Genomic DNA, 20,331 nt, shown 5'->3' on the forward strand with positions numbered 1-20,331 from the left:
TTCATACAAACGAAAGTTGTAACGTCCCTGTAATTTGGCAGTGCAACAATTTATAACCAAATCAAACACACCTCGCACCATTTTTGTTTTCTTCACAGAAACGTCATCTACACGCCGCAAGTAAACAAAAGGAAAAAAGAGAGAAAGGCTGGGTCATAAAAATAAACTTTTTTTTTATATTTACAATACAAAACTATTATAAATTTAACTTGCAACAAAATTCAACTTTTAAACAAAATTTATCTTGAATCAAAATGAGTGAAAAGTAAGTTGCACCACTTTTGACCTTGCCTAAAGAATTTTACAGGCCTTGTCTACCTTGAATTGAATTATTATTATTTTCGTTTCTTTTTTTTTAACCCCCAGCTTAGATTTAGTGAAAGCCAAAACAAATCTTCAGAATATAATTCAGCACATGAAGAAAATTATTGCCGGCGAAGTTCTAGACAATTGCACCGTAGAAGATATTAAATTTCAAATTAGATCAATTAGAAATGCGTGTTCGCAAGGAGAACAAGCCCAGAACTTCCTGATTGAGCAGGAGGAGACAATTGAATATATGCAAATTATAGCTTCGAATGAACTGCAGGCCAAGGACTTGGTTGAGTTGTCGTGGCAATTCATTGCCAATCTCACAGTTCAAAATGAAAAATCACAGAAATTTATTTGGGATCATCTTGGTGACACTCTGACCGATTACATCCGAGTTCAGCCCATCGACAATAACACCGACAAGAAACTTATGATAATCTATAATATCTGTCGTGGAGGAATTGCCGAGTGCAATGAGAAGTTCGCCTTAGCCTTGCTTGCTGATTTGTGGCATAGAATTGTGGAGGAGCAAAGTAATGAGGAACTAATTTTCATTGATTTGTTCTTTGAATACTTCTTGGTCACTAATCAGTGGACGCTGAGGCTGTACGCCACTATCAGTGCACAAAATCGGATTGATATTCTGAAGTACATAACCACCTATATACGCAATGACAGTCCCAATGGTCCAATTCGTACAATTCTCATGGAATACATATCGAAGGAGTTTAAGAAAAAAGCAGACTGTATTTTGAGGAATTCGGGAGACATGGAGAATAGCCTTCATCCGCAAGAGGTTTATAATTTATTAAGTGTGATTTCTTGCGCTACCGGAAGCGAATTGTATTACAATATCTATGCCAGAGATGATGCTTTGTTCTTGAGTGCTGGGGCTTTGTTGCAGAGCATCGTTGCATTGGGCAAAAAGGATTCCAATCAATTCACACCCATGACTAAGTTGGAAGAAGTTGCACCTGGGTCGAATATTGACACTTCGTTTGAGTTGGAAATTTCATTTGAATTGAAGACGTTGCTGGTAAGGACCATTGGGAATTTGTTGTGCACTAATCGAAACAATCAACAACATTGTATCGATACTAAGCTGCTTCCGGCACTGCTCGACTGCACAAATATGGACGCCAGAAATCCACGTAAGTAAAAAAGGACATTAATTAATTGTTTGGTAAAATTGATCAAATGTTTATTAACTAAGTAGGTACAAATAGAAACAATCATATTACATCATCGATTTCCATTCCATTCTTCTATTTAGCTGTGTCAATAATCAAAGCAAAAAAGATAACCAATAATTGTATCTTGCAATTTTATTATCTATTTATACTTTGTATATAGATACAGTACTGTGCAAAACTTTTGCAACTATCACCGCCTATAAAAAAACGAACATTCGTATGTATAAAAGTTGTTCCGATGAACTTATTGTTATTGCTTTAGACTTTTGTATGTTTTACCTTAATTTTCAAAATCTTAAAGCAAAGATCCACGGGCAAATTCTACAAGTGCACTGCTTTTACAAAAACGGTAATGATTTCAGCTGTGCAAAACATTTGCACCTAGAGGCCATTTCTTTTTTCGTTTCATTTTGATAACAGTTGATTATTGTAATATTCGTGGGCTAAGGACAAATTTTTTCTTGGCATACCGCCATACTTTTAATACAGGCCAACTGTTTTGGCACTAAGTGAAACCCAATTTTGTATTCTCCGTAAATAAGCAAATCATCCACTACTGCTTCCTTTTTCGAAGTCCAAATTTAGACCGAGTATCAACTCCTCGTGAATTTGATGCTTTGTCTGATTCCATCCAAAGAATTGTTTCATATCCTCGCACTGAAATCGTTGTTACGGGCGATTTCAGTGTACACAATTCTTCATGCCTTCAACATTCGGACCAGACATTAGCAGAAGAAATGTGTGCTGAGATCTTCGCTGAGTTGAACCACTTAACTCAGCTGGTCAACCTCTTACCTCTAACCCTGATAAGTAAACTGTTAGTGTTCTATCTGCTCTAGGCACATCTGACCATTTTGTTATATCAGCAAATTTCTTGTGTCAAAACTGTTCACTCAAAGAAAGAGCTCCTAAGAGAACCGATTGGCATAACGAGAAAGCCAACTGGGGCGGTCTCCATAACTACTTCAGGATCTTTACCTGGTCACTATGCTTCCTCGATAGTGACGTTGACGCCAGCTCTGATATGATCACAAGTTTGATTCTCCTGGGAATGAGAACTTTTATACCGAACAGGGTTAAAAGTATGAGACCCAAGGAAAACGCAGAGGTACAAAGAGGTAAGTTTCCGTTGCTATAAAGGCAACCGTACTGAGGAAAGCCGGAAAAATTTAACACAAGCCAGGAAGGCCTGCAACGCCATTGGTCATTTGTAAAAAACATGAGGAATTCTTCCTCTTCATCGGTTCCTACGCTCATTTCCTTTTGTTAGCTCTTTAGAAAAAGCTAATCTCTTTGCTGCCAGTGAGTGTTATGACTCCACCTGTACTTGAGCGAGTTAGTGATTGTATGGGACCAATCTTTTTTCGCACTCGTACTGTGGAAAGAGTCCTTAGAGATCTAAACACACATATAAATCCTCTGGTCCGCATAGTATCCCCGCTATTGTTCTGAAGAGGTGTTCTTCAACGCTGGCAAAACGACTGCGTAAGCTTTTTCATCTGCATTTGTCCAACCCATCCCCAAAAATGGCAAATGTTCCTCACCCTCAAATTACAGACCGATTGCACATACGTCCCTCCTTTCCACGATCTTGAAAACGCTGATTAATTATCAGCTCAATAAATATCTTAAAGATCGAAAGCTTCTTAATGACCTGCAGTACGGCTTTCGAAGCAATAGGTCCACTGGTGATCTCATGGTTCATCTCACCGAGCAGTGGAGCAAATTTGTACATCGCTTTGGAGAAAGTAAGATAATTGCACATTTGTTAAGGTTTGGCATCAGGCTCTCTTATCGAAAATGCGTGCTTTCAGTTTTCATAAATCCCTCCTTCATTGGATTAGTAATTACCTTTTGAATCATTCAATACAAGTAGTATTGGATGGATTGAAGTCTGAAAACCATAAAATAAATGCTGGTGTGCCCCAGGGCTCTGTTCTATCTCCCACACTCTTTCTCATTTTTATTAATGATCTACTGTCTGCAACATCTAATCCAATACATTGTTTCGCTGACGATAGTACTCTTAGCTTTTCATATTCGTTTTCAGATTCACATCCCTCTTCTTCGGATGTGGAACTGCAACGAGAAAATATGATAAGCTCATTAAATTCCGACCTAAACAGCATTGTACAACGGGGAATAAGAAACCGCGTGGAATTTAATGCTTCGAAAACGCAATGCTGTCTTGTATCGTTAAAGCGAGATATACCCCATTGCCATTATCCATGGATGGCACTTCATCATCAATCATCAATGAGACTGAACACCTGAATATTCTCGGTATGTGTGTCACCAACCACCTCTTGTTGAATGATCACATACGCGATGTCGCCAAAAATGCCGCAAGGTGTTTGAGTTTCCTTAGGCGATGCAAGAAATATTTTACCCCTTCTGATCTGGCTGTTATCTACAAGACTTATATACGTCCAAAGCTTGGGTATAACTCCCATCTCTGGGCTGGTGCTCCTGCATCTTACTTAAGCCTCTTGGATAGTATTGAACGCAGAGCATTTAAATTGATAGATGATAATATAATCATAAGTTTTTTTTTACTTCGCTTGAACATCGTCGTAAGGTGTCTTGTCTGCTCTAGTGAAAAGGCATTTTGCATTCCTCCCCTTAAACAGTTCAACCGTAATACTCGCGCTTCTAGGAATGCTCATCAGTATACCATCGAGCGCAACTTCGGCCGTACTGTCAAATACAGAGATTCGTTCTTTAGCCGTACTACGCGAATGTGGAATGCCTTACCACACTCTGCCGTCCTAGTCATTGCAATATTCAGGAATTTAAAACCAATGTGCACCACATCAAAAGATGATTGAAAAATAACCAATTTCTTCCGAAAGATTGAACTTAGGTTACCAATTGACCCATCGACTATTAGACGCCCTGCACTGCAGGCTCCAGCAGGCGTGGTTTCAGATGGCAAAAGATCCATTTATTTAAAAACAAATGTGAAAGCTCGTTTGGCTTTTGCAAAAACTCATCTCAATTTGAGTCCACGAAAATGGTAAACGGTTTTGTTTTCTGACGAATCAAAGTTCAATATGCAAGGTTCGGATAGAAAACAACATGTCAGGAGGCCAAGAGGTGAGAGAGAGAGACGCAATGCCCTGTTTTACAAGCTTTTCCAGATAGGAATGTCGCTTAAGTTCGGTACAGTATTGCAAAATTTATACAAGATTACTAAAGCATCAGTGTGGAATGGCCAATGCTTATCGGAATGGTTCGACACAAAATCAGGAGCTAGACACGGTTTTGCACTCAGTCCAAGCTTGTTTGCACTCTTCTTTAATGATATAGTCGAAGCATTACCAGCAGGAATCGAGTACGCAGGCGTTAACATTGAAGCTCTTGTTTTCGCTGACGACATTGTTCTGCTCGCGTATATTACGCAGTCCCTTCAGTTAATGATAAATAGGCTTGCTGAAAATGTAAAAGGTGGAACCTAGTGGTAAATTTAAATAAATAAGAATGGCGGTGAAAGATCGGGTGCAAGTGAGCAATGGCACTATAATGAAGAAAAAGTAGTACTAAGAACTTGAGCATGGAAAAACATCTCACTGACAAACTTGGTAAGGCGAAAACAGCTATAAACGTAGCATGGAAGCAATGTTCTAATAATAATAAGGAAATTACGCACACCAGTAAATTCAGGGTCTTCGAAGCTGTATCGAAATCAGTTATATTTTATGCAGCGCAAGCTTGGGGAGGTCGGAAATATCAGCAAGTGGAAAAACAACTCAGATTTTACATAAAACGGATTTTCCACCTTCCTTCGAGTAAGACAAACTACATGATCATGTTGGAAACGGGTTTATCGCCTTTATTTATAAATACTCTCAAGCTGCAGTTCGATTACATCCTCAAAGTTTTGGATATGCCAAGTGATCGTCTCCCAAAGAAAGTAGTTCTTTAAACAATCCAATCCCGAAGTGGATGGTTTAAAGACTGGATAGAACAAGAAGAGTAGGTGGATGTTGACCTAAACTATAGTAACCTTGCCTCTTGGAAGCTAACTTTGTATGCCCTATTAGCTCGTTTGGATGAAGCCTCAGGAACACAATACACGGCGCAAGCCAAAAGCTCACTGCACCGCATGATTTACAGAAGACTAGACTACGATCTCCGGGAAAGAAACGACTTCCACGACAAATATTCCATTGACCTAATTTCGTGCATGTTCCGGCTAATCTGAACTACATTCCTCACCGTGAGGACTTACCGATTTTATGTAACCTGTGCAACTTGAAGGAGCACGCGGATGTTTGTCATTCTGTTGGACGATGTGCGATATTTAGAGAAATAAGAAGACTTATCCTGGGCAGTGACTTTCTTTCAAATACTGATATCACAAGTCTTCTACAGGAAATGGATGTCTAAAAAAATCTACTAAAGAGCCGTTCAGACATGGAGGTGGTCCAATTTTGGCCATGGGCTGCTTCCAAGGAATCGGGCCAATTCGACAAGTGGACAGCATTATGAAGTCTGAAGACTAAGTAGACATCCTTCGTAACACCATGCTGCCTCATGCCCATTGGGAAAATGAACGTTTCAACACAACAATGATCCCAAACACAAGTCGAAGTTGACCACAAAGTGGATTACAGAAAAAAAGATTCATGTCTAGTTATGGCCAGCCAAAACTAGACTTAAGCCCAATAGAGAAGCTGTGGGAAATTGTGAAGAGAACAATTGGCAGCACCTTGGAAGGTCACAAAAGTGACCTATTCGATGGAATTCAGAGGCAGTGGAATGGCATTGCAAAATGGGGTATTAATAACCTTATGGCTTCGATGCCCAGGTACGCAATTAAATATTAACATGTCGTTGCCTTGAAGTAGGAAAACAGTTTGAAATTTAGTTGTGAGGTCTAAGTTGCAAATGTTTTGAACAGCAATTTTACCAACTATTAAAGTATTTAGTTGTTTTTTTTTGGTTTAAGTGAAAGGTGTCAATTTTTTTCCAACAATTATAACGTAATATCAAAAAAGTTTAGAAAACTTTAGTTTAGAATTTTCCTGTTTGATTTTTCTCGTTCTCGTTGCGAATTATTTGCACGGTACTGTATATACAATTTATTTAATCGCTAGCATAATCTGGACCACATGACAAATCAAATTTGTTTATCTTTAATTTTGTGTTCGTTATTGTTTTGTTTTGATTTTATTTTTGTTGATGTTTTTGATATCTTGAAAATAGCTTTGTTTATAATTTTAAGCTTCAAATTGTGTACCTACAAAAACATTGAAATGATGACATATGACTATCTGTACTTTTAGACGCTGGTATTTAGGATTCACCCTTTCTTTAAGTAGGAATGATTTACTAATACTATGCCATAATTTTTAACATCACTTCGGGACTTTGTAGCAACTCTTTTTTTTCTTTTTAGTAATTTTTGTGTTGGTTATAAAAAGCGCACACAGTGTGAGTGTTAGGAAAAGACAAAAGGTTTTGAAAAGAGGTGTCGATGCAAAGTGAAACAAGTCTTAACAAATCGTTTTGAGAAACCCAATGCTGTCTTAGATAATTAAAGCTAAATACACCTTTTTTTTGTTGCTTCTATCGATGAGTGTCGTTTGCATCATTGATACGATTCATTTCCATATTCTCGATATATGAATCAACATTTGGAACATTTGGAACGATTAAATGCGCGATGTGGGCAAAAATTTCGCAAGATTTTTTGGATTTTTGAGACAATGCCAGACAAATGTCTCCTCTTCTGAACTCTCATCTATGGACTTGTAATCCAACAACTTACTTAAGCCTCATGAACAGTATTAAAAGGAGAGCTTGTTAAATGATTGGTGGCATTAACATCATTGACTCATTTTCGTCATTCGAGCATCGTTATAGCGTGTCTTGCCTTACACTTTTTTAACGTTATTTTAACGGACTATGCTCTAGTGGTCTAAGTCTATAATCATTCCTTCTTAAGACCTTGGAAAGATTGATAGATAAGCATTTAAGGGCAAGTATTAATACAAGACTTCTGTCTTCGTCTCAACATGCCTACTGTAAAGGTAAATCGGTGAAAAAAGCGTTACACACCTTAGTACGCACCGCCGAATATGGACTCCATCATAAAAAGTTCACTATGGTTGCTTTGTTTGACATCGAAGATGTCTTTAACAACGTGGACACGTCTGCACTAACATCTCTAAATGAAGAGAGTTCACTTAGGGAGATGATTTATTTAATGCTGGCTAGCAGAATAATTAACTCAAAACTGGGCAACTCTTCTGACAGACGATTCTTTAGTAGAGTGACACTGCAAGGTGGTGTTCTATGCCCTCTCCTTTGTAACCTAGTGGTGAATGAAATCCTAACTAGTCTGGAGGCGAAGGACTTCAGAGTGATAGCCTATTCGGACGACGCGACGTTGCTATAGCAGTGTCAGGAAAGCATCTTAAGACCCTAAAAGAACTCTTACAAAATGCCTAAAACAGACTAATACTTTGGACTGATCGGTGTGAACTGGGTGTTAACCCACACAAAACCGATCTGGTCTTATTTTCGAAGAGATACAAAATTTCATTTCTCAACCCTCCCTACACAAAAGGAATCCAATTAAAATTCTCAGACGAGGCTAAATACCTGGGTCTTGTCTTAGATAAAAAAACTAAATTGGAAACGCAACGTACAGGAAAGAGTCAAAAAAGCTCCTGTAGCTCTCTTTTCTTCCAAAAAAGCTATTGGTAATAAATGGGGCTTACAAGCCAGAATCACGCATTGGCTAATCAGACCGATTTTCAACCAGGAGAAATTAAGTAAAGTCCAACGTGCAGCTAGCCTATGTATAAGCGGATCGCTTCGCACGACCCCATCTGCGGTACCGGACACCTTACTCTATTTAACACCTCTTGGCATATTTAGCAAACAAATAGCTGCAAGCTCTGCTATTCGCCTCAAAGCTTCGTCGCAGTGGGCTAATAACAACATTGACCACTCTGTAATTCTTAGGTATTTAGAATCAATTCGACAGAAATTTCTAGATTTCTATACCTCCCAGATCTTTCTGGGAGGATATGGATCGATCCATTTTTATAAAGATGGTTGAAAAACAAAAGAAGGGGTTGGTGGAGGTGTGTACTCTGAACGACTGAAAGATGGTACTAAGGTCATTTATTTTCTATTTTCTCATTCCGCCTTCCCAATCATAATAGCGTGTTCCAGGTGGAACGTTTGGCAATAAAAGAAATCTTGTTTCAGCTTAAAGAAAACGTGATCTGATATCCGTATTTTCTCAGATAGTCATGCCGCTATAAAATCACTGGGCTCTGTCTCCACAACTCTATTACAGTCCATAACTGTGAGGAGGGCAGGCACCAGGTGAAATAACATCACCACGTGTCAAGTCACAAAAAACATCTGGCCAACACTGGATTTAAAACGTTCAAGGTGCTTGCTCTCTCTGAGCAGATCGCATATAAGCTCGATAATAGGTGTCGTAACTGGACAAATGACTGAGGAGGGAACAGTTCTTCATCTTCTCTCTACATGCCCTGCTCTTCCTCGAAAACGCAAGAATTACCTAGGAGAATTCTTCTTTAACGATCTAAACGATCTAAATCATATCAGCATAATCAGCATCTCACGTTTCGTAAGAGACTCAAACTGGTTCCATTGAGCTAAGGAGGAAGAATAATGATTTCATGTGGTATCACAACGGGCCATTAAACTAGCCTAAGTGTGTCCCTTTCCATCTTGGACAGCCACTTTAACCTAACCTAACCTAACCTAACCTATGCTCTAAAATATAAAGTTGAACTCCTCGCCTTAAACAATTTAATAATAAAAATCGTACTTCCAGCGATGCTTTACCCTCGGGTTTAGCTTCGGTCGCATAGTGAAATACAGAGATTCGTTGTTTAGCCGTACTACGCGAACGTTCTTGTCATTGCAATGTTTAAGAATTCAAAACCAATGTACATAGACACATCCTATGTAACCTATTTCTTTTTTTCCTAATACCAACACTGTTTCTCTAGCATATTAAAGTGTATCCATGACATAGAATAATTTCAAGATTATTGGTTAGAAAACGTTTCTGAAAATTTGTTTGAAACAATGAGAAAATTGTTTATCAAATGTTTTTTAAACGTTTATGAAGTGTTTCTTAAATGTTTTACCTTTAAAGTAACTGTGTGACTGTGTGCTAAGGTCATTTATTTTCTATAAGAGCAGAATAGCGGGACTTTACAAAGATTTAGCAAGCCGTTGACATCTATCAACAGAAATTGATTCCCAGCAGCTCTTTACGATTTATTTTAGTTGTTGTATGGCTTGCACCGAGACACGTTCGTAGCTTTTTCAGTCCAAAGATTTTCTATCTGGTTCAAGTCTGGTAACATTGCATGGCTTTCCCACATGTTTCTTGACTAGTTTACTCAGTGTCTTTTTCTCATTGAAAGACCCAATTCAACGGCATCTCCTCCGATGCATAACGCAACATCTCAGTTTCTAGTACATGAGCATAACGATATATATGATGTAAATATGGAAAAAGCCCCCAGATATTATATTAGATCCTTGATGTTAGTTAATTTTGTATGCATATTTGGGATTGAGCTCGAAATTCGTAGGCCTTCAAACCTCTTCCATCATATTCGATTGTCCACAAAATATCTATCCCACAAACATTTTACTTGTTGAAAATATTTCGGGATACACTTCACAGTTATTTTTTTTTGTTTGACCGAATTGTATGTTCAAAACTCCAGCAATGTAGACTACATTTTTAATTTTTTAATCAAGTACCGAGCAACGGGCAACCAAGCTCCTATAAAAGGTTTCCTTAGGCTAATATCAACTTAGGCCAATCTGGTTGGGTTGAATCGATTTCATTAAAGTTCCTCTAGCGATAAACTTAGCAAAGTCCAATGAACAGTCTACTTAATTATGGATAAAACACGTCGTTCAATCCTTCCAACTGCTGCTAAGAGCTTTTCGGCGTAAAGCCTCCTCACAATAGACACAAAATGATATTGGTCACTGTATTCTAATGAACTTGTTCAGGCATCTACCTACTATGCAATACCATCTCCCCTCCCTTCGAAGTGTCCATCTCTTTCAGGTTCAACTGGGAGAATGAGTCATTTTTTTCATTTGAGCTTCACTTTCTTACAAATGGATCTAAAACCGAAGACTGTGTCAATTGAGAAGCATACTTTGACAGACTTTTTGTCTACCCAACCAATTTAGGATGTTCCAGGTAGAACTTCTGGCCAGCAAAAAGAATCTCTCTCTCTCTCTTAACTTAAATGATACGTGATTTCTACTATAGATATACGCATCTGCCATGAAATCATTTCGTTTCAAATTTCCGATCATCTTTAATGGAGATGACAAAGTCGTTTAAAATTCATCGTTCTGGGAAATTTTAAAAATTTTGTTGGGATAGAAATCTTACATTGCTACGAGTGAAAGATCTTTTTTAGTTGCATTACAAAATCTAATTTGGCTCGCTTTTAATGTATTTTAAGATATCATCGACAAGTTAAAACTAACGAAAAGACAACAATCCATCCCAAACATACTAAAATTTGCAGCTCTCTTAAGATTCCTTGCGCAAGGAAGCTACCAGTTGAGTGTTGGGAACGATTTTAACATTGGTATGGCGCAACCAACCCACGGTTTCAGTTGTTTTGAAAGAAGTTTTAAATGTCTTATAAACAACTAATTGTCCTAAATGGATAAAATTTAACTATTCACAAGAAAAAAGCAGTATTCCAAATGTTATTGGTGCTATCGACTGGACTCATATTAAAATTATTGGTCCAACAAGACAAAAAACAAACAACTTCTATGTAGCAGAATAAAATAAGCTTAGACTCGATATCATAATTTTTTGCTCAAAATGTTTAAGCCGACAAAACACTGTGTGTAAAATAAAATCAGACCCGAATCAGACTCACTGTTTGCCCTCAAGATGTTCTTTATGAAATTCAAATTTTTCTTTTTGAAGATGCAGTTTTTCTATTTTAAGTTTAAGTATCTTTTTTTTTCTTTTTTCAAATTATAGTTTTTCCTAGTAAAATAGTCTATGTTGCTCAAACTCTTTTTAATTTCAGAAATATTTTGTTGCACACTGTTCATGATTTCAACCATAGAGCTATAAAATTTGTCCTGTGCAGTAGTTTGATTTTCCAAGAGCTTTAAGCGATCGATATCATTTTTTTCTTTTAGGGTCTTACGTTGTGCAACTTTTTGTTGCGCTGGCGACACCTCGACATCTTGCTGCAAGTCTATTTCGATATCATCTGCACTGAAACTTGGCAATTCAAGGCCAAATTCTGTGCCCGGTGGATCGACACAGGAGTCGAAGTGCATTAATGCACTAACCGCTTCCTCTGCGTCTGTGATTCGGTGAAGTTTGTTAGGGCCTTCACCAGTCGCCACAATTTCAATTTTGTTTTGAGTCTTTTTTTTTGGTTTTGCATTTTAGGTCAGCCCATACCTGCGTTAAGAAGAATTTTTAATAAATTGATTTATATCCATAACACAATACTAACCCTCTGCCACTTGGTTAAGTCTCGTTCTGGTGGGCCTAAGCTGTTTAATTCCACCGTAATCTCTGTCCACTTCTTACTCATGAGTGGCTTTGAATAAACACCCTTAGCGAAGCCTGGGTTCTCTTTCATCCGTTCTACCAATCTGGCGAGCTGATTTTTGTTACTTACAATTTTACTCCTACGTAAAGAAAAAACTAAAATTGAATAGCACCATTGCAAACTACTTTCACTTTTAATCCAAATCAACCAAAATAAAACTTTGACAACCGTAATAAGGCTGTCTGTCTTTGTTCTCGATAGCAGTCCGTAGCCGAGGCTTGTTGGTGCTTTGCTAAGGCATAATACTATCGAGAAAACAAACCACAAATAGACTAATACCCCCACAATGCATGCTGCTAAACTCTCAAAGCAACTCAAGTAAACTGCATAGCTCCGTTGTATATGAAATTACTGAACTTTAAGCTACTGCAGACAGTTTTGCAGAAGCTACATGCATGAAGACGAAAGTTAGACAGTTTTTCACCTTCTATGTCCATGTCCTGCCCTATCATCAAAAACAAAGGCCTACCTTAGAGACTTCTACTATGATAGTCCTAAAGATCTAAGAAATTCCTGTATGTTGTCTCAAGCGTTCAAATGCGAGTCCCAAATGATTTAAAGAGTAAGTTGTGCTATCACATCGGGCCAACTATCGGTCTGAGTGTGTTCCACAACTGTAGGAGTGCGAAATGATTCTTTTGCATTCGATTGCATTTCTGCAACGGCTTCTATTCCTGATTCTTACGTCAATTGTTAAATTCTTGTACAATTTCTGCTTCGAGGCGTTTGCGAACCTACCTCTTTGAAATTGTCCTTGCCTCACATATGGGGCAGAAAGCAACAGATCCAAAAGAATTAATCAAAGTTCCAATTAAAAACACATATTTTTTTGTATAATTTTCTTTTTTTTCTTAACAAAACAAAATAACAAAAATTCGTTTATTCTTTATTTAATACTTAAATAGTTAATATTTTTATAGTAATATACTCATAATATGGAGTCTTTGTTACTTATTAAATTTAATTATATTATTAATTAATTAATATGTATTTATTTGTGTTTTTTTCTTTTTTCTTATTTCAGTCATCAAAGAATGGAGTATATTGGCCATCCGGAATGCATGTTACGATTGCCCTGAAATTCAACAAATGATATCCGAACTCACTGAAACTGGGGTCGCCCCAAATCAGCTTTTAACTGAGCTCAATATTGAAATGGGTGCTCTCCGGATACAACCAAAAGATTAAATTAAAAAAAAGGAAAATAATAATAATAAAACAAAAAAAACAATGATAATGATAATAAAGCGAACAGAAAAATACATAATACATTTTAAAAAACAATGTTTTCACTTTTCTATTTTCCTTTCTTTTGTTTTTGTGGATTTTTTCGATTTTGTCGATTTAGTTGTTTCTTAATATAAATAAATTATAAAATTTGCTCAACTTGAGTGGCAAATCGCTGCCATATGAGGATGTCGGGCAATTTTGCGCAGTTCTTATCGATGAACTCCACCAACATCTCATCGGTCGAGTGGAGAACTCGAACGGATACGAATTGATCCAGAATCATTCCGCCGATGATCTTCAAAGCGTTGTCCTCGTCGACTTTGTTTCTGGTGGCATTGGCGATGCCAACAATCCGACAACGGAATGCTTGGAATGAGTAACTCGATAGATTCTTGTTCCATTCGGCCAGACACGACAATGGGACTATGTCCTCGTTGCCATAGTCTACGTAGAACACCCGAAAAGTGTTGTCTTCGAAGCTGTCCATGACTTGGGCGCGATACCAATTGCCATCGGTGAATTGGGCTAGCACCATGTCGAACTGGAATGGTGGTCGTTTGAGCTTCGTCTTGTCGGGAATCTCTCGGGAACTCCAGAAGAGGGGGTTGTCGTTTCGTTCACTGAACTCCATTTGGGCGTAGAAAGTGCACACGTCTACGATATGAGTGGGAATTACTCTCAGAACGGTGCCGTCTTTGGGATATGCCATCGGAACACACACATCGATGAGGACAGTCTCGGTGTCTTTGGTCCAGCCGTCTTGCATGATCGCGGTGTGCTCCATCTTGCAGTTGCTGCCCTTGAAACAACTCTTGGTCACCGGATTGTAGAACTTGCAGATTCGAGCTTCATCCTTTGGAATGTAACCCATGACGGCCTTCATGGCGTTAGTTGTCTGAACCGGTTCCTCGTATAGTTCGTCCAACTCGGCTTGAGTGAGACCATTGCTGCCAGCCAGGGCCGCCTGTTCATCCGGATAGCCTGTATTCTTGAATGTAATTCCCTCAGCTCCTTGGGGATGGGACGAGCTTGGCTCAACTTGGGAGAAGCCGTTGGTCTTGCTGGGAACTTCAGCAGGCTCTTCTTCCTGGACATAGCCATTGCTTTTAAAGGGATTCGTCTCTGAGGGTTGCCGCACCACTGGAACATCCTCATTCTCCACCAGATTCATATACAGAATCGAGTCATCCTTCCTGACGAGTGTGAACCTGGCCTTGGTGCATTCATACTTCAGGAGTGCCCTTCGCAGGTCATAGTTGCTGTTACCATTCACCGACACCAGTTCGCATTGAACTGCCTGCGCCGGAATATCTCGATATTTCTCCGGCAAATGGTACATCTCGCTCAGACTATTGATCTCAGTTACTTCCCCGAATTCGAGCAGATGCGCCAGGTACTTCTCTCGAATCTCCCGTGTGTTCTCCCGCACTGCCCTAAACAGCTGATTTTCTATCACCAGCCCAAACACCTCATTCGGGTCGGGAATCCTATCGAATTTGCTGCAATTCCCGTTCAGGGTCACTTGCAGATGCAACAAGGCCGTAATCAGGGGATTGCGAATCTCGCAAATGGAAAAATTAAGCGACAACGATTGACGGTCTACATACACAACGCACGCATCGATTACCGAATGAACTTCAAAATGGTCAATACTTGCCTTCTCATAAAGAAACAATGCCTCTGGCTCTGGGTCGTGCTCTGGTTCGTTTTCGTGTTCGTGTTCTTGCTCGTGACCGAGAGCCAATTGGGGCGCTGGCGATGGTGATTCTTCTTCATCGCCGCACGTAAAGTTCAGGGCGTTAACTTGACTGCAAACGTTTTCTATATCGAGGTTTTGTTGTTTTCCTTGGAAGTACAAATGTAAATTAAATTTCCGAGTCATTTCGGTTGTCGTTGATAATTTGGTGAGGTATTCGTCATAAGCAATTAAGGAGTAAACATCGACTCCCTTGTCAGTTTTGTCCAATTCCAATTTGCTGCGTATCACTTGCAGAGTCATGGAACTTTCTTCTAGAAATTCTGTTATTGTCGTTTGGAGTTTTTTCATTTCAGCACAACAAACTTCGTAGATTAATTCTAGATTGTGGATTCTGTCGCGAGTATTCATTTTTAATTTGGCAGTTTTCTATTTTATTGTGTTGTTTAGTTAAAAAAAACTTTCGTCAATTGATGAGGGTAAAAATTAATGAGGCGTTTTTCTTATGTTTTATGAAATTCTTAATTAGTTTTCGAAGGCAGCAAGAATTATTTCTTTTTCTATTTATTTTAATTTGATTCTGAGGCCGAGCTGAGCTGCGATCTGTAGCTGCTTAGGATTTATTGCACTGAACTCGTACTCGTAGACTCGTACTGGCTGGAGTGGTGGAAGTGTTTATGGGTAAGGTGTTGGGTCGGGTCGGTGTACTGAAGGTAGACGACAGGCGGAGTGATAAGGACGAAGAGAACAAAACATCCGTTCATTTCTTGATTTGAGGTTGGAGTTCTGTTTGTTTTTAAAATGTCCAATCAGAAAACAGTGCAACCAAGATACTGCATATTTTTGTTTTGACATATTGGTATGGCTACCAGTTGCATGTCACTTCTTTACAAACTGAAATTTGCACCGGGTACAAAATAATGGGACTTTTGGGATTGAGAAAAGGCAGTATGAAAATAGCATATTTCCAAAATAGCGATATTGAAAAATGTCGGATATTATGAATATCTGCTTAACCCTAGAAAGATAATCTACGTCTGCGGGACGTATGGCGCGGGGAAAAATTGTTATATCTTTTCAATTATAAGCCCTATTACATTAGTTTTTTATTTTGCTTAGGACTAGGTCAAAGCTTGCATGGTGCATCTTACAATTCACGCTGAAGATGCATTAGGGCCAGTAATGGCTATGTTATACGTCTGGGAGACGTATGATTATCTTTTATGAAACTTTTGTGCACTGAACAAAAGTATATGGGGAAAAAAAAGTTAGCTTACCCCTAAATGAACTAATTTACCAAATATTAAGACTCAAAGTCAACTCAAAGGTTTCTTTATAAAGTAAAGAATTTTGTTCGTTCTGTTTTCAAAGGTGGTTCAGATTTTTTATAAATTTTGCTCAAATTTTACTTCTTTTGTACTTAATTATTGATTCATTTTACTTAAAATAACCCAAATAAAATGAATTAAAATACAAAATAATGATGAAAAATCAATTGTCATCTTTAAACGCGCTTAATAAGTGCCATACGTCTCTAAGACGTATGATTATCTTTCACGCACTAAAAAATATGGTTATCTTTCTAGGGTTAAATGACCCCTTCAAGATTGGTGACAAAAATTGCCAAGTTCTTAAATTTCTGCCGATTTTCAGATTAACAGAATAGGAGAATCTATAATATAAAAATAAGTCGGGTTTTCCTTCCTGACGCTATAACTCCAGAACGCACTGACCGATTTCCACGGTTTTCCATTCATTGGAAAGGTCTCGGGCTCCGTGAGGTTTATAGGAGACAAAAATCAGGAAAAACTTCAACAGAAAAGCGGTGAACTCCGTTTAGCTTCCTATAGGGTAATATTGTAAAAGTTCTGATTTGTGAATTGAAATTTTTTAAATTTTTTGAAGTTTCAAGGGCCCTTTATTCTAAACCAAAGCTTACTTTTGTGAACTTTTTTTAGTCAATCATATCTCTAGAAACGTCAGAGAAATCGACTTCAAACAACGTTTTGTTTTAAAGATAATAATAAATAATATGCAAAAACAACTTTTAAAAAAATTTAGTTTTTTTTATCATAGAGCAATTTAAGAAAAAGTTGAAAAATTGGGTTGACCCCAAATCCACATATATAAAATTCTGTATTACACATTCTAAACAATCTTTGGTATCTTTCGAAAAAACAGTTGTCTTTTTTTTAAAACAAAAAACCGAAACAAAATATTTGTCACGTAGTATATTTTGAAAACGAATAATAATCTATAATATAAAATGCCTAGAGTACGGCGTGCGAACATCGACCGCCGCAAAAGACATGCAAGCCAGCAACAAATGTATTCACAGAACTTAAGCGAAGAAAGACAAAATGTATTAAGAGAAAATGCCCGATTGAGACAACACGTGAGCAGAGGAAGATCATTGGCATCACACAATCGCTTGGCATTCCAATATGATCGCACTGCAAACCACAGTGATGATGACAATTTAGATATTGGACCAATGACGACTGTATGCCAATACTACAATGGGTTAAAGTTCAAAAGAGAAACGGTTGGATTGTGCTGCGCAAGTGGAAAAGCCAGACTGGATCCATTATTTACGAGACCACAGCTACTGGAACCATTATTCGATAAAAGTGATCCCGATACCAAACATTGTCTTCAACACATCATTGCTTTCGTATGACGTCCTTTGGAGTTAATATAACTCGAGAAGGTGGCTTCATGCCGACTTGTAAGGTAAGTGCGTTATAAACACACAGAACCAATCACTCACACCAATCCATCACTCCAATGTAAATGTACGATTAACAAAATCAAAATCAAAACATATCGAGAAGCATGTCAATTATTGGGTTGCTAAATATATACAAAACAAAGGAATGTTTGTGGAACTTCAAAAGCAATTTATACAAAAGGAACGATCTGAAAAGAAAAGCTTGGGAAGAAATATGTAGCTGAGTCGACTCATAAGAACCCAGCTGATTTAAAAAAAAAAACTGAAAAAAATGTGACAATTGAGGTTGCTCATGGCAAGACATAATATGCCCAGTCAAAAAAAAACACTGGATTGCGGAAGAGAACTTGGATTGGCTTTATGATTAATAGGACAAGTGTTGCTAAAAGGTGGAATCACTTTCAAGGTGGAATTTCTATTGGTATATATCTAAGTAATCTGAGGCAAGGATCCCGATGAAGAAAATAGATAACTTAAGTATTCACCCAATCTTTGCAGTCAACTGCATTCTTTGAACGTACATTTTGACTAAGGGGCCGGTTATAGCTATCAGTAAAATCCATCAGTCAAATGTTTGTTTTTAGTTATTAAACATTTTACAGATTTATTTCTAGCAAAAGATTGATGCAATAAGATGAATCCTATATTCAAGTATTTTTTTTTTTCAAAAAGAAACGATGCATTTAAAGTTTTAATTAATTTGTAAATCCTTTTTTTTGAAAGCCAATGGTATGGATTTTTACGAATTGGCATTAATATTTGCGTTTAAATTAAAAAGAAGGAATAAACCTGTAATAAAAAGGCAAAATTGGGTTCACCCGTCGAACTCACAACGCCTAGTGAAAGGCCAATTTCAAAAAAATTATCTAGACCTTCGATCCCACCCAAGCAAATTCTTCAATTACTTCCGCATGAGCGCCAGAAGTTTTGATGAACTTCTGTTGTTGATACGGTCTTTAATAATTTTCAAAAATACCAGGTGGAGAAAAGCAACATCTCCAAAAGAAAGACTGGCGGTTACACTGAGGTAATCAAATAAAGATTATGTTTTAATTAAAAAAAAAAATGTATAAATGCAATAAATTAACATAAAATATAATTCAGAATTTAGAAAAAAAAATGAATGGTTACACGTTCAAACTAACTAATTTGATTCGGAGTCCGAATCGTTCTCTTTGTTTTCGCCTTTTCGTTTCAAACCGCGCAAAAATTAAATTTTGACATCAAATTTTTCGCTGTCGTTGAGTTTTTTAAATGATGGCAACAAGGAGGGTTAAAATGTTTTGTCTTCGTCTACATTTTAATCTTTTCCATCCCTTAAAATCTCCAACTAATCCTGCTCATATGTCGTTTTCTTTTTTTGGATCCAGTCGCTTGGATCTGTATGGTTATTTCGGGTGTATTCTGTGCTTCTGTTAAGAATACCTCCAAATTTTCATCGAATTCTTCAATTTCACAATTACTGACGGTCTGGTGGTAAAAATTTTTGCGCCACTTATTAGCTGCTTGGCCTGATTTTACATTTTTTTTGTGTACTAAGCTCTCGGCGAAAATATGTTTTCAAATTTTTCCATTTATTTTAAAGTTCTTTGACTAAAAATATAAAAGAAACAATTGTATTTTTGAATAATTTGGCATTAATTTTGTCTCTAAAATTAAGGATTTGTGTTTTTTTTAAGACCAGATACTTTCTTAATTTGTATTTCCTTAATCCAAAATATTATTTTATTATTTTCTATAGGTACCTTGCAACAGGAAACAGTTTCAGGTGTCTTCATTACGAATTTCTCATAGGTGAAACAACCTTATGAGAAATTATTAAGGATACATGTGACAAAATATGGATATGCCTAAAAGAAAATTACATACCGGAACAAACAGAAGATACTTGGAAACAAGTTGCTGACAAATTTTTAACAAGTACAAATTTTCCCAATTTAGTAGGAGCAAATGACGGCAAACATGTAAGGGTCCAAAATACATCTAAATCTGGATCGAAGTATATAAATTACAAGAAGTATTTTTCATTGGTTCTTATGGCAGTTACAAACGTGGATTGCTGCTACCTATCCGTTGAAATTTGATCCTAGGGGAATGCAAGTGACTCCCATGTTTTCCAACGATTTAACTTTATGAAAAAGCTAAACAATGTTCAATTGATCCCAATTGACAAAGAAGGGAAATGCATGCCATTTGTGTTTAAAGCCGATGAAGCTTTTGCATATAAGACCACATGCAACGTCCATTTGGACGAAGAAATTTGCCCACGGACAAAAAAAATATATAATTATAGTCTTACTAGAGCCCGAAAAATGGTGGAATGCTCGTTTGGAATCTTAAGTAATAAATGGATGATACTTCATAGACAACTTGACGTGCATCTCTCATTTTGCAATAATATTATTAAAGCCTGTTGCATCCTTCACAATTTTGTTCGCAAAAGAGATGGTATAAGGTATGAAGACACTTTGTTTGAATGTTCGTTGACAAAACCTAATATAACAAATGTACGTGAATCTCATGATGGTTCAACAGCAAGGAATT

General features: G+C 37.4%; 2 protein-coding genes across 2 annotated transcripts; one reads left to right on the plus strand and one right to left on the minus strand.

The window, feature by feature from the left end:
- The first annotated feature begins 106 nt into the window (after positions 1–106).
- On the plus strand, positions 107–13,414 carry LOC129949802 (ataxin-10). The gene is made up of 3 exons (XM_056061451.1): positions 107–265; positions 367–1,463; positions 13,155–13,414. The coding sequence occupies exons 1-3, from the start codon at positions 255–257 to the stop codon at positions 13,316–13,318; spliced, it is 1,272 nt and encodes a 423-aa protein (XP_055917426.1). The 5' UTR covers positions 107–254; the 3' UTR covers positions 13,319–13,414.
- Positions 13,415–13,483: 69 nt separating this feature from the next.
- Positions 13,484–15,751, minus strand: LOC129949801 (uncharacterized). The gene has a single exon (XM_056061450.1). The coding sequence runs from the start codon at positions 15,465–15,467 to the stop codon at positions 13,500–13,502; it is 1,968 nt and encodes a 655-aa protein (XP_055917425.1). The 5' UTR covers positions 15,468–15,751; the 3' UTR covers positions 13,484–13,499.
- Between the last annotated feature and the right edge of the window lie 4,580 nt (positions 15,752–20,331).

The sequence above is a fragment of the Eupeodes corollae genome, chromosome 3 (assembly GCF_945859685.1).
Source record: "Eupeodes corollae chromosome 3, idEupCoro1.1, whole genome shotgun sequence".
Lineage (NCBI taxonomy): Eukaryota > Metazoa > Arthropoda > Insecta > Diptera > Syrphidae > Eupeodes > Eupeodes corollae.